Source organism: Panthera onca, chromosome B4 (genome assembly GCF_046562875.1).
Source record: "Panthera onca isolate mPanOnc1 chromosome B4, mPanOnc1 haplotype 2, whole genome shotgun sequence".
In the NCBI taxonomy this organism is placed as follows: domain Eukaryota; kingdom Metazoa; phylum Chordata; class Mammalia; order Carnivora; family Felidae; genus Panthera; species Panthera onca.
In genome coordinates this window covers 116,046,367-116,072,329 of record NC_138345.1, presented here as the reverse complement: position 1 = coordinate 116,072,329, position 25,963 = coordinate 116,046,367, and the positions used below count along the sequence as shown (strand labels likewise).

At 37.6% G+C, this 25,963-nt stretch overlaps 1 protein-coding gene across 2 annotated transcripts in view; it reads left to right on the top strand.

Moving 5' to 3' along the window:
* FGD6 (FYVE, RhoGEF and PH domain containing 6) overlaps positions 1-25,963 on the top strand; it is a 116,684-nt gene that overhangs the window by 252 nt on the left and 90,469 nt on the right. For both annotated transcript variants that reach the window (XM_078449604.2, XM_078449605.2), the window contains exon 2: positions 5,378-7,778. In XM_078449604.2, coding sequence (XP_078305730.2) covers positions 5,378-7,778 — 2,401 coding nt within the window. The remainder of the gene's footprint in view (positions 1-5,377; positions 7,779-25,963) is intronic.

The following is a 25,963-nucleotide window of genomic DNA, read 5'->3' as shown; positions in this document are numbered from 1 at the left end:
CGAGCGCTGCTAGTCTTGGGCTCTGGAGCAACTTTCTCCTCCCGGGTGGATTAACGGTGTTCCCCTTGCCTTTCCCGAGGGCTGTGGCAAGTACGGAGCAGACGGCGTGTGCTGCCGAATATTTTCGACCCTTCCTAACCAGAGGGGCTGGTTAGAAATCGTGTCTCTCTTGGGATCTCCCTTGAAACGGAGACCCGCATTGGGAGCTCTGCGCCAGGTGAATCACTAAATGTAAAGAGGGAAACATCTGCTCGTGTGTCCCAAAGTTTGGGCGACTTTGGCTTTGCGTGTGAAAATAGTTTAGATTCCCATGTTAAGAAATCAGTTATTCTAGGAAAGGGCAGTGTTCCCGGAGTGTTGAACTCAGCCACCGCTCTGAGTCGCTTTGAACCCAGTACCAACTGGAAACCCTGACCCTTACTAGATGCGGAGGTTTAGACATTGTGACTCCTCTCCCCGTGGTTTTTCCTGTTACCTGAGAAGCAGAGGAGTAGAATTGTCGATAGCAATGTTTTCCTCACCTCACCCAGTTTTTATGGGTTTTTTTCTGTTTCTACCTGGTTAGTCGAAGCCTTATTTTCTGTCTGCCTCCCATAGTCCTTTCTCTTCATCCAGATGACAAAGCCTGTAATTTACCTTTGTGTGAATTTTGCGGATTTCTTGGCGTTGTGTTTCTAAACAGTCTTAAGGGACAGTTCTTTATTTTCCAACATGATTAGTAAGGTAATTGCTAATTACTGTTAAAAGCGCTTTAAAAAAAAAAAAAGCACTTTATAAGACTATAGGTTAATTTTTAAACCAGAACTTAATAATGCATTAAGTATTGCGGATTTTTCTTTATGCTTTTGCCCATGTTTAAAGAAATACGCTTCATTAAGAATTTTGTAGTACAATAGTGTTAGGCTTCCCCTAACAAAGCTACTTCTAAAATCAGCACTTAAGTATGATCAATTTTTCTTTGCTTTTCATGGCATTTGTTTTAAATTTCTGCAACTTGAAGCTGTCAAACAGCACTCTCAATGTTCTGATTTGTATTATTTTTAAATCATAGATATATTGGAGTGTTGCATTGCTAGGTGTAATCAGATTACAGCTAACCAGGTAAAAAGTTAGGCAATAGGATAAGAAAGCAAGGAGTGAAGTATTCCTGAACATACTGCAGATCTTTCCTATTTAATGTTACATGTATGTATAAGAGATATGTTATCATACACTGTGAAAGTTGTTTATAAACTCTTTTCGTTACCAAGGGGAGACTTTCTACGTACTTGAGGTGAACTGTTTTCATCTTAAATTTCTGTACCTCACCTTTTAATTTTTATTACTGACCCAGTCCACTTAATTTAAAATGTTTAGAAATTTAAAAGTCTTGCCAGCCATTTTAGCTCTCACCTCCTTTGGAGTTTCAAACACATTTAAAATATTCATACCTTAAATGTATTGTTTTCAATTCTAGTCCTAACAGTTTCTAATGAACAGGTCCAGAAGCATTTAAGTATGTAAATCTGATTCAGGGCTCAGTCGGGAAGTTTGATTCTTTCATTTGAATTACCCTAGAATAATGCAAGCTACTTTTGTATTTTATCAACTTTACAATTAATCCACAGACATTTTTGTGGTGTTTAAAAGAACACTTCCTGTGTTTAGCTGAGTTAGTTGGTTTTTACCATGGCTTGCTGAGAACATTAACTACCTTTTTGTCTGTTAAGATTTTTTATTCTTTATCATGTCTAAATGGAGAATATGGAAGAGAACTGGGGTTTTGTTTCCATTCTTATAAAATTATGTGTTTATCATTTTTGTAAACTCTTTATGATGCTTTTTGGTACATAATCAAATTAATTAAAACATTAAGAGTGTTATTTGCAGTTGGGGGAGGGGGTGTTTGTTTACATTAAATCTAATCTGATGTATTTGGGATGGTTTGGCTTCATTTTTTAAAAATAAGATAAATGTCGAACATCTAAGTTATATGTATCCTGAAGAAGAGCTTTCTTCGTTTTTCTGCATCTGTCAAAGAGTAGGCCAGTAATAGAGACTTTAGAATTATTCTAGTCAGTATATGAAAAAGGAGAGATGATTATCAGTGTATATTTTGTATCTTTTAAAACCTATACAGCCTCATTAATGTGCTTTGCCTTTGGGCTGGCCAATAGCTAAGAAGGTGTGCACATGTGAACCACAGCCATCTGTGTCTAACAGATGACGCGTATGTTTGTAATAGTAAAATGGTACTAGTGCTTTACTTTCTTACCTTATTTTTCCCTGAAGCCAAACAGCTGTGTAAATAAAAGATTTGCTGCTTTGCTCTACACTTTTGGGTCTAAATGTTGTTACAGTATTAAGATCCAAAGGTGCTGGGTTCATTTCCAAACATCATGCACTTATTTCAAGAGTGACATAGGAGCAGGCCATAATGACTTGTTATTTTTTGAGTTGTGTTTCTTTCGAGATAGAGCCACTAAATAATAATAATAATGATAATAATAATGATGATAATAATAATATAAATTAAATAAATGTAGTTTAATAAATTAAATAATTTAATTTAATAAATTAAAAGGATTTTGGATATTGCTATACCAGTGACTTAAATATTTGCTCTTACTAATGATTAATAACTCATTTAATAATCCTACTGAAGTTGATTCCTGCTAACTTTTCAGAATATTATTCTACATTTAAATGGATATTGATTTTTTTTTTTTTAAAAAGAAATTGTCTGTTACTGAGACCTATTGAAGGGTATGTATGTGGCAGCTTTGACTATTCCCAGGCTCTATTTTCAGGACTGGGGATAGAGCATTATGTCAAAATGCCTCCTCTCTTGGAGCTTGCCTTCTAATGGTGAAGACCGACAAAGTCCTACTGAAGAAATATCATATAAAGATAAGGGACTAGAGAATATAAGGATTCTCCTGAAGCAAGGATCACAGAAGTTATAATCTCGGAATCATATAGGCTTTAGAAATCTGTTCAAATCCCTCATTTACAAGTAAGGAAACTGAGGCAACCAGATCTTCACAAAGGCACAGAATTAGGTTAGCCAGCTGAGTTATGTTAATCTGCTTCCTCCAATACATAGTTAACAGTGGTGAGCTAATGTTCACAGTCATCTATTTAATGCAGTGAGTGAGCATTGAAAAGTGTTAGGTACATATGCTATGCTGTTTGTCGGGAATCAACCACCACTCATACGTATTTGCTTGAATTTCTACAAAACTAACAGAGAACAGGTATTTATGGCCCTTGGATGCTGATATGTGTATAATATGCTGATATGCTGATAATGTGTATAAAGCACATTTAAAGAAAATAGTGAAATTGTTACCAAAGAGTAAAAAACAATTTAACTAAAAAGCAAAAATTGATTGGTTAGATGGCCCTGAAGCTTTTGACAGGCTATAAGATTCAGAAAGTAAAAGATTAGTTTGATGAGACTGGATTTTTGTTTTTTGGGTTTGTTTGGTTTTTTTAGTTGTGGTAAAATACACATAAATTTTCCATCTTTACCATTTCTAAGTGTATAGTTCAGTAGTGTTAAATACCTTCATGTTGCCGTGCAGCCAATCTCCAGAACTCTTTCCATCTTGCAAAACTGACTTTTTTTTTTTTTTAATTCCTTCAAAAATCCCAAATATAAGATGTTTTAAGAATGGTTACAAAAATGAAATCAACATGACAGTTTGTCAGTTTTCATTATCTTGGGTAAGGTGGGAGGTTGGGAAGAGGCCTAGGGCAATCGTACTTTCCCTTAAGACTTAATAGGTCAAGAGTTTAATTTAATAGACTATTATAACAAGGTTTATCATTAGGTTTTGAATGGTTTTACAATTTTTTTCTACTTAAAAGTAACAGCATGTGTATTAAATAGCTAAGTGAAATTGTGTAGCTTTGGGAATTTGTATTAAGTTATTTTGGAAGTATTTTTTTATTATCTTCTTTATTATGACATTATACCAGGAATTGAATGAGAGGGCATATGTCATTGTGTGACCTTGGTTTGGGAAAATGATTGGTAAAAGGAAGTAGAGCACCCTATTCTCTCCCTCTCTCTCTACCCACCCCCACACTTTCATGTCATATCTTCCCAAGTGTCGTGACTAATTTCCTTTGTTGAAAAGAAAATCATCACTAAATGAAGTATCAAAGCCTCCGTGTATTCAAGTACTTAATGTCCAACAGATATTTGGAAAGATTTATGGTTTTTGTTTAGTAAATTAAGTTTTTGTTAAGCATTAGATCCTGTTGGAGGAACAAACATGCAGTGTAAGAAGTATAAGATAAAATATTTTTACTTTAGGTCTCCTTGGGGGAAATGTGACTAGGTGATAAGAGATAGTTTAGGTGGAAAAACCTAAAGAACTTTAAAAAAAATACAGATATTCGGGCTCTGTATATCTTTATTTTATAGGTCTTTTGAGTGAGGCTTTTATTAGGTACCTTTAGGATAGGACCAGGTCTGTATAAACCTAGCATTGTATAATAGGTGTTTATTAAGTGCTTTTTATATAATGTCAAGGGAGGATTGCTACAATTGAAATTGTGGTCATCTTTTGTATGTGTGTGTGGTTATCTTTTAAATGTACTACAGTAGTCATTATTAATTAAGGGTACACAGTATATTCACATGTGGAACTTAAAAGAATACACGTGTCCAGGCTGTATTCCCAGAATCTCTGATTGATTAGATGTGGTGTAGAGCCTATACACATGCCTTTTTAAAAAATAAAGCTCTGGGAAGGATTATAATGAAAATTCCCAATGACAATTTCTGTACAGAGAAATCCAACTTTAAAATGAATTGAATAATACAGAAGAATTACTTTTGTTTTTAAGTTCGGAAAATTTTTGATTTCTGTATTCCTTTTTAAGATAGTTTTGGGGTTCTAGTGGGGTAGAATCTTGAGAAAAAGCATTTATATAACTCTATGGTATATCATTGAAGTTGAAGAATACTACTGCTTACTGAGAGGCAAACTTAAAGAGTTCTATCTACATGTAACTTAAGCAAATTCACTCACTTAGCACTCAGCAAATGAAGTACTTTTCTTCTATAAGGGTCCCAAAAGCAGAAGCCAATGATCTCATTTAGTGTCTACTGAAGATATGGTAATCTGTTCTAGAGTTAGAAGAAAAACTGTTTTGGACTTGATAAGAAATGTACACTCTACCCAAAGCTTTGTATATTGGAATTGAAGGACAATTTAAGGAATTTTCGAGAGTAACATTTGACTCTTTAACATAATCTGCCTAGTAAAATGTAAGTTCACCATTTTGTCAAAAAAAGTAAAAATGTTATCAAATTTAATCATTTATCATCTTTTGGGTTTTGTTTTTTGTTTTTGTCATCAAATTATTATTTTTTCCTTTCTAGAGATTAAGAAGCCACCAGTGGCCCCCAAGCCAAAGCTTGTGGTAGCAAATAATAAGCCTGCTCCACCTCCTGTTGCGCCTAAACCTGATATTGTGATTCCTAGTGTTCCACAGTCAACAAAGAAAACCAAACCAGCAATAGCCCCGAAACCAAAGGTTCTGAAAGGCTCACCTGTTAGAGACATCGGGCAGTCACCATCAAGGAAAATCATTGTGAACCTGCAAGAGCATAAACAGGAATTACCTAAAAATGCTGACAACTCTAATTGTAAAAATGTAGGGCATCAGAGCAGCGATTATATTTTACCAATGTGCTCCTGTAATTCTCAGTGTATCCATAAACTTGGGAATAGAGAACATGTGTGTGTAAAGCAGCTTATCTTAGAGCCCCTGGAAATGCGTGAAAATTTAGAAAATAGTAAAATTGATGAGTCCTCTTCAGCTATAAAAACAAGGAGTAAATGTGATTCTAACTTTGAAAAAGTCAGGAGCCAGAATGCAGTAGTTTTAAAGGCAAACATCCTAGAAGAGAAGCTTAAAGATGTTTTAACACAACGAGCATCACCTTTTATTTCCCTACAGAAGCACAGCTCCACAGACAGCCCAGAAATGACTGATGGCTATAATTCCAACAGACAATTCAGAATTGAGTTTGCAGACCTGTCACCTTCCCTGTCCAGCCTTGAAAAAGTTCCTGATCATCACCACTGCCACTTACAGATTCCTAGTGATGAAACTTATCAGCATAGTAGTGAAAAAAGCAATAGTTGCTTTCATTCATCTGAACAAGAAACTCTGGAAAATGATAAAAGAAGTACTTTTCCATCTTCAGATGGAGTTAATAAGAAATCAGAAGTCAAAGATCTTGGTCCCTTAGAAATTCACTTAGTACCCTATACCCCCAAATTTCCAACTCCCAAGCCCAGAAAGACACGGGCTGCTCGTCTGTTACGCCAAAAGTATATAGATGTTCCTAGCGAAAGTACTGAAGAACCAGAGAATTTAGACAGTAACCCTTCTTGTCCTTTAGAAGCTGGTTTGAAAAACAGTAAAATTGGTGTTCTTCATCAGAATGTTTTGTGTAACCAGGAACAGGTGGACAAAGTGAAGCCAGGAAATAAAAGTGAATTGAATGTGGACTGCAACAGTGACAGACAAAATTTACTCAATCCACAGAAAGTTATGTGTCATGAAACATCTTCCTTTGAAAAAATAGAAACAGATTGTAATTTGAGTTCTGACACCAAGACAGTAGATGGTTCTAGTATGTCACTTGCTATGGACAAAGGGACCAGTTTTATAAGATGCAGTACTTTATCTATGAGCCTCCCTAAGCAACTCAAATTAACTTGCAATGAACATTTGCCTACTGCCTGTAACCTGGAAGCATCTGCCCCTCAAATACAAAAAGAATCTATAATAAAAGGTGAAAGTTCCTCAAGAATTGTCCCCAAAAAACCTCAGAGACACAGCTTGCCTGCTGCAGGAGTACTTAAAAAAGCTGCCTCAGAGGAGCTGGTGGAGAAAATTTCTTATCCCTCAAATGAAGAAAACAATTCAGAGAAGGGTCTAGAAAGAAATCACCTTCGACATTTGTGTGCCCAAAACCATGGTATGTTGTCCTCCTTTGATATGACTAAACAGACTTCAGAAAAGCCAGTGTGGAAATTACCTCATCCTATTTTACCCTTTTCAGGGAACCCAGAATCCTTAAAATCTGTCACCATATCATCAAATAGTGAGCCTTCAACTGCCACGACTAAGCCTAGAGCGAAATCATTATCTGCTATGGATGTGGAGAGGTGCACTAAGCCTTGCAAAGACTCTCAAAAGAAGAACTCGTTAAAGAAGTTGCTGAACATGAAACTGTCCATCTGTTTCATGAAGAGTGATTTCCAGAAATTTTGGTTCAAGAATAGCCAAGTTGGAGATACAACCACAGGCAGCCTCTCAGGTGGGGAGCGGAAAGGGATTGAAAGTGATTGGCATGGCACGTTGGTAGAAGAAAAGAAAAGTAAACCCATCAAAGCATACTCTGCAGATAATTACAGCCTGGAATCCCAGAAGAAGAGGAAAAAGTCTCGGGGCCAGACCAGTGCAGCTAATGGACCAAGATCTGAGTCTTTGGATGACCAAATGCTCTCCAGGGAGTCATCATCTCAGACACCTTGCAAATCTATTACAAGTGGCTATGCACCAGAGTATGAAAATATACGCCATTATGAGGAAATACCAGAGTATGAGAACTTGCCATTTATTATGGCCGTAGGGAAAACTCCTGAGTTAGAATGGCAAAATTCCAGAAGCATGGAGGACACCGATGCAAATGTGTATGAGGTAGAAGAGCCATATGAAGCTTCAGATGGCCAGCTGCAACTTGAACCCAGACATCAGCATTCCAGGTAACACTTAGGTGCCAGACAGGCACTGTGCTTTAACTGAAATTAACCTGCAGCAACCCTGTGAGATGGGGAAAATCACTTGGTGAGAGAGTGGCTTCGTTAAGCATATATTAAATTATTCCAAACTACAGTATTCTTTTATCATATAGCCAGAATGGATGTTTTCAATGCAAGCTTGAAGTAGTTGAGTTATTTTAGTAGCTGATTCAAAGAATTTGACCCAGTGATAGTGTAGATAGTACAAGAGAGACCTAGAAGAGCGAGTTTGCAGGGCCTCCAAAGCACCAACTTAGAAGTCATAGGAAACTAGGAGAGGAAATTGGCCAGTTCAGTGAGGTTTATTTGTTAGGTGTAGGAATCTGTAAAGTTTGAAATCCATGTGTTTGCCTATGGTGCCCTTGTCAGTTAAAACCTCTAAATTTGCAAAATTTCCTCTCTGATATTAGTTATTTTGCTTGTTGAGGACTAATTGCTGACTTCATATGGACGTAGGAAAAATGCAGGAAGTGGAAAGGTACTATCCTTTCTTTCTCAGTTTTGTATGTGTACATGCTACTTCTGATATACCTACCTACTCCATCCATCTTGTTAAAACCTTGACCATCTTTAATGGTCCAGCTTAGCAACCACTGGCTTCATGAAGCTTTTACAGACCTAGTAGCAAGTGTTTATTTCCTATTCTGATCTCCCTTTTATGCTGTGGTATCCTTACAGCCTTTCTCTGTGTGTTTTATGGTGTAATTATTTATTGGTATGTCTGGTGTTGTGTTTTTAGTTTTAAGCTCCAAGAAGAGTTTGAGTCATACCTTTTTATCCTTCATGAGGTCAACCAAGGGGCTGAGGAGGAATGAGTAGGTGTTGGTTGGATGATAAAATGAATAAAAAAGAGGCAAAAAAAAAAACAAAAAAAAAAACCCAACCCACAACACAACCACTGCAGCTGCTTTTTTTCTCTCTGTAGTCACAAAGAGGGGCCTTTGCATTGCATTTAAAGTGTTTTGTGTTTAACAAAAAGCACATAGACCCTTTTTGAAGTCTTTGTGTTCTTATATATAAACCTCAAGCCTTTGAATACTCAGATCTACAGTGGGACTTTTGTAAAAATGTTAACATATATGGCACGTAGTAGGGGCTTAAAGGATTATCAGGAGAATTGAATAAATAAAAATGTCAAGCAAAATCTTAGTGTACCAAGTAAAATTGTTCTAATTTCTTTTAGCTTACAGATGCTCTCCTAACGTTTTTCTTTACTCATAAACCCTGTCCTTCCTCCTTTGACCCATGAAAGACTTAGCCTCCCTTGCCTAACTTTTCTCATAGCTGACTCCATTCTGTTTACAACTGTCTACTCTGAACGTTAGTACCTAGGCAAAAGCCTTTTTCATGGCATAAATATTTTGACAGAGAATTGAAATTAAGTATCCCAACTTAAAAGAAAAAATGTATTCTCATGCTTGCTCTTCTGTCCATGGAACAGTTTTGTTGGTATTGCCCTCCTTTTAATATTCTTCTGTATAGTGAATAGTGTGATGGGGGGAAAGGGAAATTAATTTGGCTTCTTTATGGTATACTACTGTCCTTACCTAAGATGAAGTTTTTTTCTTGAAACTGGAGGTTTGGCCATCCCATTGGCCCTCAGGCTTAAATCTCAAGGATCTGTCATTGCTAACACCAGCTGTAAACTTCTGGAACTCAGCCTTTTTCTGCTGTTTCTTACACAGGGCGCTTTGCTCTGGTGGTGGTGGGAAACGTGGTTGGAAGGGGTTAATGTACACAGCCAGCCTGTGCAGCTGGATGGCATTCTTAAGGAGGGTTCTTTCTCAAGGCCACAGGAAACTGAGGGCGGCTTTGGACAGGTTACAGGCTGTCAAGTAGGGCAGTCTGGTGAAGAGTGAGTGAGCTCTGCTTTTGAATTAGCTTTCCACAGAGATTTTTGTTTAGGCCTGGAGCAGGGAGCCAGGCTTGAGACTCTTGAAATGTGCCAGCTGAATCAAAAGCCTTCAGTCATAGGGTCAGACTAACAGCTTTTCCTGGGAGGTTGTACCTTTTGTAAACAACATTGAATAGACAGAGAAAGCAAAACCCAAGCCCTCATGAGGAGGATACCTGGACACCCTAAAATAAGGTAAATGAGAAGTGGGACATACATTTCAGGTGAGTTGAGTGGATCCAAATGGAAATCCTGTTTGGTAATCTAGCTGTTGAAAATATATAGACCTCTGCCTTGCAGTAATTAAAGTCCAACTCAGTAAAGTTCTAAAATGATTAGAAAAAACACATTATGAACCCTATGTAAGATCGTTCTGTTGGAAAGAGTAGACAAGTGTCTTTAACAGTTTCTCGATCCTCAGGGAAGAGATTCTGGCTCTTTCAGAGGAGATTGGCTCAGAGAGACTTACTAATTTTACAGAGTCCACATATATAATCATCCAGAGTCTGGATTAGTAAACAGACACTGCCAAGCTTGAGGTGGCTCATATGGTCACCTTCTTTAGAAGACAGATGTTTCATGAATCCAACAGCTTAATATTTACTAATTCATAACATGTTTGTCATTTATCAGGAAATAATTGTATACAGTCCCCAGTTACAAATAGGATTGTATTCTAAAAGTTAATTGTAATTTGGAACTTAGAGTGTATTGTCCAAAGAAACAACTTTGGAAACATTGGTAAAGGACTCAGTTTAGCACCCAAATTATATTAACCATTACTGTACTGGCTTCCACTTCCCTCGTCCTGGGTGAATTCTTCCTCTCAGCTTCTCTTTGTGCTGAGGCAGGAGCATTGGCCAGGGTGGGGTTGAGCATCCCCATGTCAGAGAAGCAAATCCACTGAGTCTGAGAGGCAGTGTTTATGGAAAGGGTGAGGTGACTAAAGAATGAGGAAATCAGGGGCTGGGTTTGCTTTGAGAAAGACTGTAAGGCATTGGGAGTGATATGGAGAAGGGAAGGGCTGGGTGATTGGGATTTAGAGTGCAGTGGATTTTCTTTCCCTCCTTTCTCCTCACTATTCCTATCCCTCCTCTCTTTCCCTCCCCATTCTCCACTGCAGGATTCTGCTAATTGGGTTTCTGACCTCAGGCAAGAGTGAGTAGAGGAAACTGGAGGAGGGGAGTTGGCTGCTGTGAGGAGTGGTGCTGGGAAGCCCTGCAGCCAAGAAGGGTGAATAGCCAAATATGAAGGTAAAGGAGGGTGAAGGGAATACCCCTGGCCGTAGAAACTGTAGCTTTTGGTGTCCCCAGATCGGTCACCGTTTGCTTACTGCCCTGGGTTCTCAAAAGCAGTTTTGTTGGGAGCCAGATTGTGAGAAACTCTGGAGTATTCTGGTGCCTTTTGGGTATAGTTAGGAGCTCTCTTGCCTGAAATGTTTCAAACATGATTATCCTCAAATACATAGCAGGCAGCAGGCCTTTCTGTCTCACTGGCATGCAGGCTAATGAGTGCTTATTTATTAGTATTATTTAAGAAGTTCGATTTTCATAGGGAAGTTTGTAAATTTGGGCTGTTAATATTAAAGAGTTATAGACAAATTAGCAAAATAATAGTATGCCAATATGGGAATTTTCCTTTTGAAATTGTAGTGGCTTTCTTAACTCTCTAACCAAGAAAAACTTTCCCTGGAACCTTTCTACCTTTTTCCTCTGTTGTTTAATTCTTATTATAAGCACTTCAAAGAAAATGAATGATTATTGAGTTTTCCTGGGTAACCTAGCAAGCCCTCAGTTTATATATTCCGCACTATTGACCCATGTGTAAAGCACTGTGCCTTCAAAAGTGAAAGGAGAGTGCCTACTCCCCAGAGTTTCTGTCCAGTGAGGCAGCAGACAATTACAGGGCAGCATGGTTTTGTGATTCCAAACTTTGTCCGAGTTATACCCCAAGAAGGGTGTTAAAAATGACTTCACAGGGCACCTGGCTGGCTCAGTCGGGGAGGAGCATGCAATTCTTGATCTCAGGTTTGTGAGTTTGAGTCCCAGGTTGGGTGTAGAGATTACTTAAAAAAATAAATTAAGATAAAGATGACTTCACAAAGGTGGTAAGACTAGACCCAAGGCTTATAAAAATGGACAAGATTGAATTTGGCATTTAGGAGGTCGTTTTTTAACCTTGATAAGAACAGTGTCAGTGTTGCTCTAGAGGAAGAAGCCAGATTGCAGACTGAGGAGGATTTCAAAGAGAGGAAATGGAATCAGCCAATGTAGATGGCTGTTCTTGAAACTTTGCCCAGAAGTCCCCATCACTTGACAGGTTTGGATTTATCTTTTGGTTTTCCTCAAGCACCAAGATTCAAAATAAAATAAACTTCAAAATAATTTCTTCTTAATCAGTAGACCCTCATTTCTGATGAAGGAAAGTATTAAGTTTTTTGTTTGTTTTCTCCCCGTTTTAAGCACAAAACTGGGCTTAATGAGCTGGCCAAATGACAAATCGTCTAAAATCCTGTTATGGCTTCTGTGTTGTAAATCATCAGACCTAGTCTCTCTTGGGTTGCATTTACCATCTGGTGGTAGTGTTGGATTTTAATGTAATGATTAAAGTATAAATTAATAGCCCTAATAAGCATTTCCACCTTATTGTAGCACTGATAAGATTATGCACTGTTAGAGGGTAAGGGTTAGGACTCCTGTATCTCAACAGAAGCCTTTTACTGGGAGTTATTTACAACATCATCAGCTCAGGAAATATCAAACATTTGTATGGCTCTTTAACTTTGGCTTTCTTGTGTTGGAATCATAACCTCACAATTTTGGCAAATCTGTTTGTTTACATACTTACCCTGCATTTGAAACTGCAGCTAGAAGCATTGGATTTTATTTCTTGGCAATAAAGCTTTTCTTTTTTCCTTTCAAATTAATTATTAGCAATTAATGAAATTGCAGTATTTTTTCCAGCACTGTCACTTTGGTCTCATTTTTTGCTGAAACAGATAAGTGATATTTTATCAAACATTATGCTTTTCTGTGTTGGAATGTCACTTTATACTTTTGGATGCATATTTTTAGTCAAGAGATAGAAGAACAAATATCCTAAATTATGATTGTGTGTACACACATACATCCTGTCATGGTAAAAATACATCGTGTTGAGATAGATGATATTTGCACATTTGGGGGGTGGGTGGCATTATTTTTAGAGATGATTGGTTTTCCATTGCTAGATTTTTATTAAATTTTTGAATAGTAAAAATCTAAAAATTTTGTAATTTAGCCAAGGATATAATAATTTTGCTTTTTAAAAGTTAATAATCAATTATATCAGTGAGACAAATTGCTTTGCAAAATGAGCTTCTGACCTATTTCCTAGAAAAACATTCTCAGTGTGAACCTTTTGGGAAAGGACACTTGTGGGGAGGGGACAAGGATGGCCTTCATTGTTTTCCTAAACATTTTTAATTCCTGTAAGGACCTGATTGGTAAAGATAATCTGATAATCCATCAATCTGTAAATGGATTAAGCCTGTTAATAGGATGTTTGGAAGTCAATGCATTTTTGCAATAGAAATAACTGTGAGTAGGTCTTAGGTTCCTAGCCAGCCCACAAGAACTTACTTAGCTTCTGATATGTGAAAAGTGCAATGGAAATTAATAGCAAATGAAATTGTGGCAATACCAAAACAGAACGATAAAATAAGATTTTTGTAACTTTTAAATGCTGATACATTCAAGGAGGTGTAAAAGGTGGTGTGTTGAGGAACTTATTAGGAAGGAACAGGATGAAGAAGTGGAGAAGATGAACTTTGGCTCACCATTCCTCCAGGTGGTTCAGGGGAATTCCAAATCTAGGCTCATGTTCTTTTGTAGGGTGATGAGTGTATTCATATTTCAGGTATTCGTAAGTAATGCCTGTGCTTTGTATATTACTTTTGTAAGCTTTCTGTGTTCTTCCAGACATTTCTTTTAAATGCATCATCTTTTCCTGGAATTACATAGATTAATTTGGTATTTAGGGCAAGCCCTTTATTAAAAAAGTAGACGTGTTTATATGAGCCTATTTATTTTAATACTTTTTTGAAACTATATTAGTAGCGAAGTGTAGCAAAGTGTGCCACAACTCAAAAAGCGGTTTGAGTTGTAGCACATTTGGGTGTAGGAAGCTACAAAGTAGATGTTTTTTATTAAATTCTGAGTTAAGTTCAAGAACTGCACTGCCTAGTTTCCTCTGGGTGGTATAGAAAAACTACTTTGGATTAGTCTGAGTCTGGTAATCGTGTTTGTGGATCTCTGAAGGTTAAAAAAAAAAAAGTATTTGCAAGTAGTTTTGACGTCAGACAGAGATAATCTATCTTTGGAATTATAAAAATTGGGTTGACCAAATAGACTATCAGTGGAGTAAAGTGTGATGATAGTATTTCCAGGAAGAACAGCTGTCTTCTGCATTTCTCAGCCCTTCTTGTTTGCATGTATTATAGAGCCATTTTGGTTCCATATAAGTGTGCATTGGAGTAAGGTTGTATTTGGTGTTATCATACCCTTTTATACAAGAAGAAATCGAATCACGGTGATGGTGACTTCAGGAAAAATGGACAATTAAAATACAATGAGATTCGTGATTCTGAGCCCTAATGTCCAAGGGTCTGTTTACCAGACTCTCCCATTTATCAAAGTATTTTGGTTTCTGCTTCAGGAAAGGTGAAATAATAAACACTGAACAAAGAAAATCAGTTCCCCTGAATGTTTGGATAAAAATAAAAAGGAAAACAAACACATTAGCCTTTTTCTGTTTGAAATGGTGTAACTGCTTATTCTTGAGCTCCCATGGATTCCATAGAAAACTTTGTTTTACTTAGATCATATATTTTTTTGAAGTCAGTTTCTTGGTAACATATTTTTGGCAAGTTGATATACTTTGGCATATGTTAGTATCATCTGAAACATTAGGAATTAAAGAATAGATTTGGTTTTTGATAAATTTAGAATAGCTCGTTCTTTTTTCTTTCTTCATCTGGAAAGTAGTTCCCATTTGAACTATTTGGCAATTATAATTTCAAGTCCAGGAAAGTTGGTGTAATGTATACAGAAGGAATAATTGGTGACTTTTTTTCTGTCTTTTCTCTTGGTCTTTAGATGTATCTGCAGTCACAAGTAAACAGATATTTCAATTTAAATGAGTAGCTGTTTCATTTCTTAAATTTTCTTTGTATAGTTCCACTGTTGGAAACATGAGGGAAAAGCACAGTTCCTCACTACTGCCCTTTTAGGTTGTGGGAAGTACTTGGGGTGGGAGGGAGGGATGAATAATGAGCTCATTCATGAGTCCAGATATGATTTATTTGGTATCACGTTTGGGTGAGGAAACTTAAATGGGGACCTTTTGGGTATTTTGAGAAATTTGGAAAGTCATATATGTCTTTTAATGGTTCTAGGTTAAATGTAAATTTTAGAACTAATAGAGTCATTACAAATCATCCAGTGCAGTCTCCTCATTCACTGATGAAGCCAAGCCCAGCAAGACATGCTGACTTTTTCCACACCACAGAGATGGGAAATTGCAAAACCAAGACTCCAACCTGCTGCTTCAGAATACCACATTGCCCCTTCTAATGCTGTTGTGGAACCATTGCAGTGAAAGTCAGCAAGATTTAGAAAACTCAAGTGATCTTAGTTGTTGAAAAAAGGTTTAGGTTTGCTTGTGACATTGCCTATTTTCTTCAGTTATGACAGATATTGTTATCCCTATTAGGAAGGAGGGCTGCACACAGCTTATGAACACAGGATTATATGGCTCGTGGTTTTTTTTTAATTTTTTTTTTAACTTTTTAATTTTTGAGACAGAGAGAGACAGAGCATGAACGGGGGAGGGGCAGAGAGAGAGGGAGACACAGAATCGGAAGCAGGCTCCAGGCTCTGAGCCATCGGCCCAGAGCCTGACGCGGGGCTCGAACTCACGGACCGCGAGATCGTGACCTGAGCCGAAGTCGGCCGCTCAACCGACTGAGCCACCCAGGCGCCCCTGGCTCGTGTTTTTAAGATGATTTCAGGTGATTTCAGAGAGATAAGGGCTCAAACTAAGCAGAAACTTTTTAGCCAACAAATATCTGTGCTACTAATATATGTTAACAAAACTTTCTTCCCTCCACTATCTGACTCCCCATCAATCCAGTTTTTTGCCCACCTCACCAAAAGTCTATCAACCAGATAATATCAAGGATAAGAAATGATCTTAACATCAAATAGCACAGACTCTATGCTAAATAGTAATAGTTACTATTTACTCAGTATTTCTGCTATGCCAAGCATCATGCTAGGAGCTCTCTCATAGTCCCTTCTATCCTATAAGGCAGATATTATCTTCTTTTACAGATGAGGAAACTAAGATTTAATGAGTTTTAAGTAACTTGCCCAAGGGCACGCAGGTATTGTGTAGGTGAACTCAATATGGAACCAAGTTCCTGAGACATACTGATTTTAAATCAGGATATGTTCATATTGTTCTGTGCTGTGAGGCATTGGTTTTGCCTTTTTTTTTTTTTTTCTTTTTATGTTTGATATCGGTAGAGGTCTGTGAATCTTCTCTCCAGGAAACCTTGATGGACAAAGTATTTCTGTCCCAAATTTGTTCAGTGTCTAGAAGGAAAACACAAGGACACCTGCAGTGATATGTATAGGCATCACTGAGCATTTTCAGAGACTCCAGATTTTTCATGCTAGAAGAGCTCATTGGTTGGAAAGTTTTTGTGGTTAGGAAATTGATGTTTCAGTGTTTGGAAACTGAACTATTCATGCCATATTTGCATTTAGTCAAGGTAGTGGTGTTAAAATGGGTTCCTGTCATTTAGTACCATTTTATGGGGAAATTAATGACACTGGGAGAACTATGCATGTCTCATATTTTCCCACTGATTTACGTGAAAGTTACTTTTTTATTTATTATCACTATTCCTGATTTCATTCTTTGTCAAATACTTTCTGACCTCTAAAACACTGTAGTTTAATAGTTAATTACTATTTATGGATCCCCAAAGTAAATAATTTTGTAAAGCTGAAATACCTTTTATAATAAGATATCCTTATTATCGTAATGAAAAAAAAAAAAAACAGATTTAAATGAATGGTAGGGGTTTTTTCCCCCAAAGAGGCAGGTGATACACTCTCTGGTTGAATATTGGAGTAGATAGGATTTCTGCAGTCTTGTGAATTATGAGAGGGCAAGACCTGGAAACTGGACAGGGAGCACATTCAGTTGGGCTATAGATTGAGAGAAAATCTTAGATGAGCACTGCTAGCATCATTTCTGGGGCTGCTGACATAGGTCACAGTCACTGGCTTCATCTACCAAGAGGCTTGTGGAATATACCTCCAAGGTGACACTGATCATGATGCCTCTGTGACTTTTTAATTTGGCATCTTGTATTCATTCTGCCTAGGCTCAACTGAATTTAGCTAGTCTTATTTTAAGCAAATAAATGCTGAAAGTCATGTAGAAAACATTAAATTCCTTTTGTGTACACCCTGCTGGGCATTTTAACACTGTGTCTCGTGTAAAATAATTACAGTGCTAATTACGGCTTCTCCAAAGCAAGCCTGGTAAGTAAGACCTATACTTGGGTATGAAAAGTAGATACATGTATATGAAAGAACTCAAACTGAATTATAGGACTTCTGATAATTCAGACTTCTGATATATTTGTAGTTTTTTTCTCTCAATCCAAATTAATTAATCTATCCAGAAATAACTCCCCAATTGGCTCCATTGTGAGGATGTCTCATTACCAAAGAGCATGTAAGTATGGATTTTTTAGTCTACAGATATGGATACATGTTTCACTACCCTATATCACTTGTTTCCTGCCTCTCCTCTTCAAATGTTTTGTGCTAAAACAGGATGAAGAGGGGGTAGTGGAGTGCCATGCTCTGAAGGCTTTTGTTATAGGAGCCTGCTGAAATCCTGTTGGCCTCAATCTGCCAGTTTTCCATGACTCTGATTCCCAAAGACTCCTACCTAATGACAGTTGATTTAAAAGGCATCTGATTCCCATGTAAACATAATGACATTTTAACTGCTAATGGGGATATTTTGAAGTCATTTTATTCCATAGTAGATAATCAACTACTTCAGAGACAGTTGGTATTTTAGATTTTATTTTATAGAATTTATATAGAGAATTTTGGTAAAATATAGATTTTACTTTTATAGAAATTAATAAACTTAATTCCCCTTGGATAAACCAGAAACCAAATAATTACCTCTCACTATGTCCTTCTCTCAGGCTGGTCTCAACATTTGGAAATGGGGGCGGGGATAGGGGAATTAGACAAGAAATCAGAGAAACTAAGGAGAGTTCCTATTCACAAGGAATTTACAATCTGGTTTATGATTTTTTTAAGTTGAAAGTGTAACTGACATAACTGTAGATTCACGTACAGTTGTAAGAAATAGTACAGGGGCAGGGTGTTTGGGTGGCTCAGTTGGTTAAGTGTCCCTTGGTTTTGACTCGTGGTTTCGGTTCAGGTAATGATCTCACGACTCATGAGTTCAATCCCCATGTTGGGCTCTTCACTGAGGGTGGAGCCTCCTTAAGATTCTCTTTTTCTCCTTCTGACCCTCTCCCCAGCTCACTCTCTCTCTCAAAAAAAAAAAAAAAAAAAAAAAAAAAAAAAGTTTTCTCTTTAAAAAAAAAGAAAGAGGGGCGCCTGGGTGGCTCAGTCCATTGAGCATCCAACTTCGTCTCAGGTCATGGTCTCGCAACCTGTGAGTTCGAGCACCGCATCGGGCTCTGTGCTGACAGCTCAGAGCCTAGAGCCTGCTTCAGATTTTGTGTCTCCCTGTCTCTTTGCTCCTCCCCCATTTGCGTGCATGCACTCTCTCTCTCAAAAATAAACATTAAAAAATTAAAAACAAAAAGAGAACGAGTACAGAGAAAAACTAGTATCCTTTTACAAGTTTCTCTTCATGGTAACATTTTGTAAAATTATAGTAAAACAGCACAACCAGGATACTAACATTGATACAATCTGTTGATCTTACTTAGGTTTCCCCAGTACTTGTACTCAGTATGTATATATGTATTTAGTTCTATGTAATTTTGCCACGTGTTGGTTTGTGTATCTGCCATCACAGTGAAGATGTTGAGCAATTCCATCGTTGCAAAGATCCCCCCTGTTACCTTTTTATAACCACACCCACCTCTCACCCATCTCAGTCCCAACCTTGGCAACCAATAATCCGTTTCAAATTTTTTGTCATTTCAAAAATTTTATATATAATGGAATCATAATTCATTCAGCATCATTTCTGGAGATTTCATCCAAGTTGTTGTATACGTCTCTATAGCTCTTTCCATTTATTGCTGAGTAATATTCTAGTTAAAGGACATCTAGTTAAAGGGCCATTTCTACTGTTTGGCTCTTAAAAATAAAGCTATAATCGACATTCATGTATAGGTTTTTGTATGAACATATGTTTTCATTTCCCTGGAATAAGTACCCAGAAGTACAATTACAGGTTATGTGGTGATTGCGTGTTTAGTTTCAGGAGGTGCTGCCTCCTAAACTAACCTCCTAAACTGTTTTCCAGAGTAGCTGTACCATTTTACTTTCCCACCAGCAGTGTATGAGTGGTCCAGTGTCTCTACACCCCCTTCAGCACTTGGTGTTTGCCACTTTTATTTTTAGCCATCCTGATAGGTGTGTGTAGTGACATCCCGTTGTGGTGTAGTTTGCATTTCCTTAATGGTTAATGATGTTAAATATCTTTTCATGTACATATTTGCCATTTATATATCCTCTCAGGTGAAATCTCTGTTTCTTTGGCCCATTTGCAAGTGAGACTTTTTGGTTTATTGTTTTTTTCATATATATATTTTTTAAAGTTTATTTATTTTTGAGAGAGAGAGAGAGAGAGACAGAGCATGAGCCGGGGAGGGGCAGAGAGAGAGGGAGACACAGAATCCGAAGCAGGCTGCAGGCTCTGGGCTGTCAGCACAGAGTCCGACACAGGGCTCGAACTCACAGACTGCGAGATTATGACCTGAGCCGAAGTCGGACGCTCAACTGACTGAGCCATCCAGGCGTCCCATTGGTTTATTGTTTTTAAAAAAAATTTTTTTTAACGTTTTTTATTTATTTTTGGGACAGAGAGAGACAGAGCATGAACGGGGGAGGGGCAGAGAGAGAGGGAGACACAGAATCGGAAGCAGGCTCCAGGCTCCGAGCCATCAGCCCAGAGCCTGACGCGGGGCTCGAACTCACGGACCGCGAGATCGTGACCTGGCTGAAGTCCGACACTTAACCGACTGCGCCATCCAGGCGCCCCGGTTTATTGTTTTTAAAGAATTATCTCGTAATTAAGCATCATTTGGTGCCCTACTCCCTAGAGAATAAAATTCAAACTCTTTACCTTAGTAAATAAGACTTTTTGTGGTCTGGCCCCAGTTGGCCTTTGTAATGTCATGAGTTTGCCTACCGTATAAGATTGACCAACATTCCTAAGCACCCTATTCCCTTTCATAGCTTTGTTCTACTACCTGACACACCCTCCTCCAGACAGATTATCTTTCATCCTTCTAGACCTAACTCAAATGTTACCTTTCACGGAACTCTCCCTTTCCAGTGTAGGAAAGGTAAGAAAATACCCCTACCTCTTCCACCTATCCCCTTGTCCCACTTACCCGGTTCTGTTTTTCTTTCTAATAACACTTTCTTTTCCCATCAGTATATTATCTATTTCCCACTTCTCTCCACTACTAAAATACAACCTGCATGAATGAGTGAGGCATTTAACTTTGTTACAGCACTTTATCCCCTGTGCCTAGAACAGTGCCTGACATATAATGGGCACATTGTAAATAGTTCTTGAAAGACTGAGGAAGTGAATTTGTGGATACTTGTGTTGCCACTCCCTTCCATAGCATGTTACCTAACATACCCTATTTACAGTGTAATAAAAGTGATAGCTACCATCTACAGTATTGATTGTATACCAAGCAGTACAGGTCACCCCTTTCTTCGTCTGCTTTTGCACAGCACTACTTTATTATTCTATCCTAGCAGTTTGTTAGCCTCTCCCTACCACTCCCTCCAAAAAAAGAAACATAAGATATAAGAAATATAAGAATAAATATTATAAGCATCTTTGTGTCCCTGGCCTCAGCAGATACCTGGCACAAAATAGGTGGTCACATCTGAGTAAATAGTTGTCAGGTTATATATTGCTTTTACTTGTGTGAGGTCAGAATCCAGCTGCATTTTGAGTAAACCAGTGTCCCACTGACTAGGCTTCCAGAATGCACAGGAAACATCTGTTAATTTTGGAAAGCTGTTACACTGATTTGGAAAATTATTGCTATTTGCTAAAACAAAGCTCCCTTGAAGAAGAGAAATTGGGCTAAAAGACCTCACATGAGTCTGTCTTTATTAGATAGTGAGCATCCTTACATGTTGTAGAATTGTTAAGCAAGAAACTTTCCATTCCACTCATTCCACTGGTCCTGTTACGAACCTGCAGAAAGAAGCCATAGGCCTAAATTCCCACACGAATCAAAAGCAATTTTTAACAGTCTCTCAAAGTATGTATCTTAAGGTGCCTATCGTGATGTGATGTGCGATTCAGAAAATGCAGATAATTTAATACTAAAAAAAATATTTTTATAAAACTTTTCTTAAGTGAAAGATCTGTCTCTATGTCTTACATGTAGTAAGAAAACTGAAAGTTAAAAAATAAAAATCTAAGCGGTTTGTAGGTACCCAAAGGAGTTAGCCAAACTGTTAGCATGTCCCAAAATCAAGAGCTTGGTGAAGGCCTTGTGCAATTTTTATATATATGAGGAAATGATTAGAGTGATTTAGCTATAGAAAATGTGCTTTCTCTTATGGGGTCAATTACCCATATCATTATTTTAGGATTTGAACATCTGGTCTGCTGAAATATGTTATTTAAATTCTGTTGTCTGCAAATAAAGTGTATTATCAACACCAATCTCGAGTAGTCGGGTATCCAGATGAGAAAAATATAAGAATCTTAAATTAAAAAAATTATGAAATCTGGTGCACCTGGGCGGCCCAGTCGGTTGAACATCTAACTTTGGCTCAGCTCTCAGTTCGTGATTTCAAGCCCTGCATCAGGCTCTGTGCTGACCGCTCAGATCCTGGATCCTGCTTCAGATTCTGTGTCTCCCTCTCTCTGCCCCTTCCCCACTCATGCTCTGTCTCTCAAAAATGTGTGAATGTTAAAAAAAAATTTTTTTTAAACTATGAAATCTTCTAGAAAAATGTTAACTTAAGAAAACTTTTTACCCTTATCTTTTAGTGTTCTCACTATACAACAGATAAAATCTGATGTTCTAACTATTAAGAAGACCAATAACATATAGGATATGTTCGTGAACTTGTACAGATAACCTGAGAAAGCTATTTAATAGATTACACGTTTCATCCTAGTATTAAATTGTGTTTCCAGTTATATTAAATTGTGTTTCCAATTACAGGTGCTTACTGCATACCAGGTATATGCTAAGTACCATATTTGGGGAAGGATAAAAGAAACTTTTAAAATCAGAATTGGGAGGCGCTTGGGTGGCTCAGTTCGTTCGGCGTCTGACTTCGGCTCAGGTCATAATCATACAGTTCGTAAGTTTGAGCCCTGTGTCGGGCTCTGCTGACAGCTCAGAGCCTGGAGCCTGCTTCAGATTCTGTCTCCCTCTCCTGTGCTTGTTCTCCCACCCTCTCTCAAGAATAAACAAATATTTAAAAATAAGTAAATAAAATGAGAATTGGTACTAGGGTTTTAGCAAAGAATATAAAATAAAGGTCTGAAGGGTGAAAGTTTTCTGTGACTATTCAATTAGTTTTGGTCTCATTAAAATATATGAACTCTTTGTAGAGCAAAATTTAAACACTGAGAAAGTAAGCAAATACATTAGCTCTAATAGGTTCAGGGGCTTTTTGATGGTAAAATTAGTTTAAGTATGTTTTCATACCCAGTGTTTACTTGATTACCTGTTGATGGTTTTGTACAGTGGGCTAACATGAGATCTTAACTGTTCCATTGAATGTAGTAGCCTTGTTAGATTGATTCTCAATAGTAGTAATTCTAAGCATCTTTAATTCTTACTGAGCTCTTCCCACTGCTAAGGAGCAAAGTATCTTCCCATACTCTCCTGTATTCTACATATTACTGTCTTTTCAGCCTGCTTGTTGAAGTCTTGACTCCAGTAAATATGTCTGCTGGCTTTTCTGCTAATGCCCTGTGGGTTGATTCCATAAGTTAAAATCTGTGACTGTGAGTAGGGTTTGTTGGAGTTTACAGTAGCTTCTATCTTACTATACTTACCTGATGTTAGGGTAAAGATGTTCTTTCTTCCTTGGGTTTACCATACAGGGAATTTATCATTTTCCTTGACAGGTGGTAGACAATTTAGAGAGTTGGAAGTGTGTTCATTTATAGTCTGTCTACAGGAAGTATACTGAAAATTACTGCTGTAATTTACATGTCAACATGGTCTGATTTTTGTTTTGTTTTGTTTTGTTTTGTTTTGCATTTTATAGGAGGCTTAGATAGGGATGGCTGTCTCCAGCCCATCCTTCCCCCTTATCTTTGATCTTTTCTTCCTAAGTATTATATACATACATATATATATATATGTATATATATATATATATATATATATATATATATACACACACACACACACACACACACGTATATATATTGTATATGAGGAATGCTTGAAATAATTGAAATTAGTAAGCTTGGGGGAAGGAGAATGGGGATTTTCTGTATTAAGTTTTTAAATTATAAGCATTACATAGAATCCTTTTTTTTTTTTCTTTTAAAGTTAAATGTACATAAAGCGAAAAGTAAAATGTTCCTTCCTTTCCCTCTCCTTATCCCCCTCCATTCTAGTTGAGAGAAAAGGTTTTCTGGGGGTTTGTTTGTTTTTGTTTTTTGATATGGAAAGTTTTAGAATAAATGGAAATTTTAGGGGTAGTTAATCTCTGTTCCCAGGAGGCCTTATCTTGGAGGTACTTGAGAAAGGCAAAGGCTGTCAGAACTGTTTCCCCTAGGCAGGAAGTCTTCCTTCTTGTGTTACCTCGGTGCCTAACACAAAGCTTAACTCACCAGGAACTCAGTGAACAGCTAGGGTAGTACAGGCACATATCACAGATGGAAGAGTGGATCACGTTCCTGGATAACGCTTTGTCTTTCTACTTGCTCCTTATATCTCTCCTCTTTCCTTCTTTTCTTACTATTTTCTGGTACCTTAATTTGTCCTTACTTCCTTCCTCTCCTTTTTTGGTGCCTTTAGCTAGTGGTTCAGAGCAGGGGATCAAGGTTTTGAAGTGCTGTCTACTAGACTTTCTACTGTAGGATGAACATCTGTAATTAGAAAATAAATACAGGTACCTTGCTTTACATTACAAAGTAAAGTTCACATAACTAAAAGAATCAGCAACTTCAATGTATAAGTGACATGTGCATTTTATAACTTTCAGAGGTCTTTGTAGCCTGTGTTGCTCATTGTGATCTTTATTTACCAAAGAGGGATAAAGCTAGTGTTTAGAAAGGTGCTTTTAAAAGTATCTTGAGATCTAATAGGACACCTCTAAATTAGGTGGTGACTGAAATTCTTTTAGAAATAGGAAACAGTGTTGTGATATGGGTAAAAGTGTGATTATTCCAAGCTTCAGGATATTACTGTACAAGTAATAAACTCCCAAAAAGAAGCAGTGAAGTAAAACATTTATAACAAGAGTAGGGGTGACCTGCTACAAAATCATGGCTCATATGATCTCATTGCAGGAGTTCTTTACTCAGCCATGTACACTGATGATGAGCTGTTTCACATGACTGATAATGCAGAAGCTTCTGTCTGAAGTCATTTTTTTACCCAAGTCTAGACTTTTAAGTATCTGGAGTAATTGTTTTTTTAATATTACAGATGACACTCAACATGTACGAAGTGAGAGAGCATGCATACAAATACCAGGCATTGTTGTCAGTACATTATTCATATAAATTTGTTTGATTCTCATAAAGCCCTTTCAGGTAGGCACTATTATTATCCCCATTTTATGGATGAAGAAACTGAGGCAAATAGAAGTTAAGAGCTTATCACTCATTTTCACTTAGATAGTAAGTGGAAGAGCTAAGATTAAAACAGAATCAGTTTGGGGGCACCTGGGTGCCTCAGTTGGTTAAGTGTCCAACTTCAGTTCAGGTCATGATCTCATGGTTTGTGGGTTCAGGCCCCACATCAGGTTCTGTGCTGACAGCTCAGAGCCCGGAGCCTGCTTGGGATTCTGTGTCTCTCTGTCTCTCTGCCCCTCCCCTGTTCGTGCTCTGTCTCTCACTCAAAAATAAATAAAAACATTAAAACAAACAAACAAAAAAACAGAGGCCATTTTGCTCCAAAGCAGATATTCTGCTCCTTCTGGGTAATCTACTAAAGCAAGGGTCAGCCAACTTTTTCCATAAAGGGTCAGATGGTAAATATTTTTACCATGTAATCTCTGTTGCAACTGTTCAACTCTGTGGATATAGCATGAAAGCAGCCATAGACAGTCCAAAAACAAATGTGCTTGACTATGCTCCAATAGAATTTTATTTGTAGACACTGAAATTTGAGTTTTATGTATTTCCACATGTCACAAAACATTATTCTTGATTTTTTTCTCCACCATTTAAAATGTAAAAACCATTCTTGGCTCATGGGCCTTACAAAAAGAAGCAGACTGGACTTGTCTGTTCATACTGTACTATTTTTGTGTGAGATATTAGGATAAAGTCCACTAATTTATTCATCCATGCAGGAAAGAGAGATCAGGTATCATACTAAATTCTAGGTTACCAAGGATGAACAAGAACAAAACCTTCCAGTTCCTTTTGCCATTCCACTTAAGTTCTACTTCTTCTCATGTCTGCTTTTTTAAGAATTTATCTTTGAGGCTCTTGGGTGGCTCAGTCACTTGAGTGTCTGACTCTTGGTTTCGACTCAGGTCATGATCCCAGGGTTGTGGGATTGAGCACTGTGTTGTCGATTGAACCCTGCTTAAGATTCTCTCTCTCCCGCAGCCCCTCTCCCCACTCCCTCTCTCTTAAAAAAACAGAAATTCTCTATTTCCTGTCCGTTGCATGTACCAGACATGTTCATATTATCCGATTTAATCTTCATAGCCAGTAGTGTTATCTGTTTTATAGTTTAGAGAAGTATATGGGGCGCCTGGGTGGCTCAGTCGATTAAGTGGCC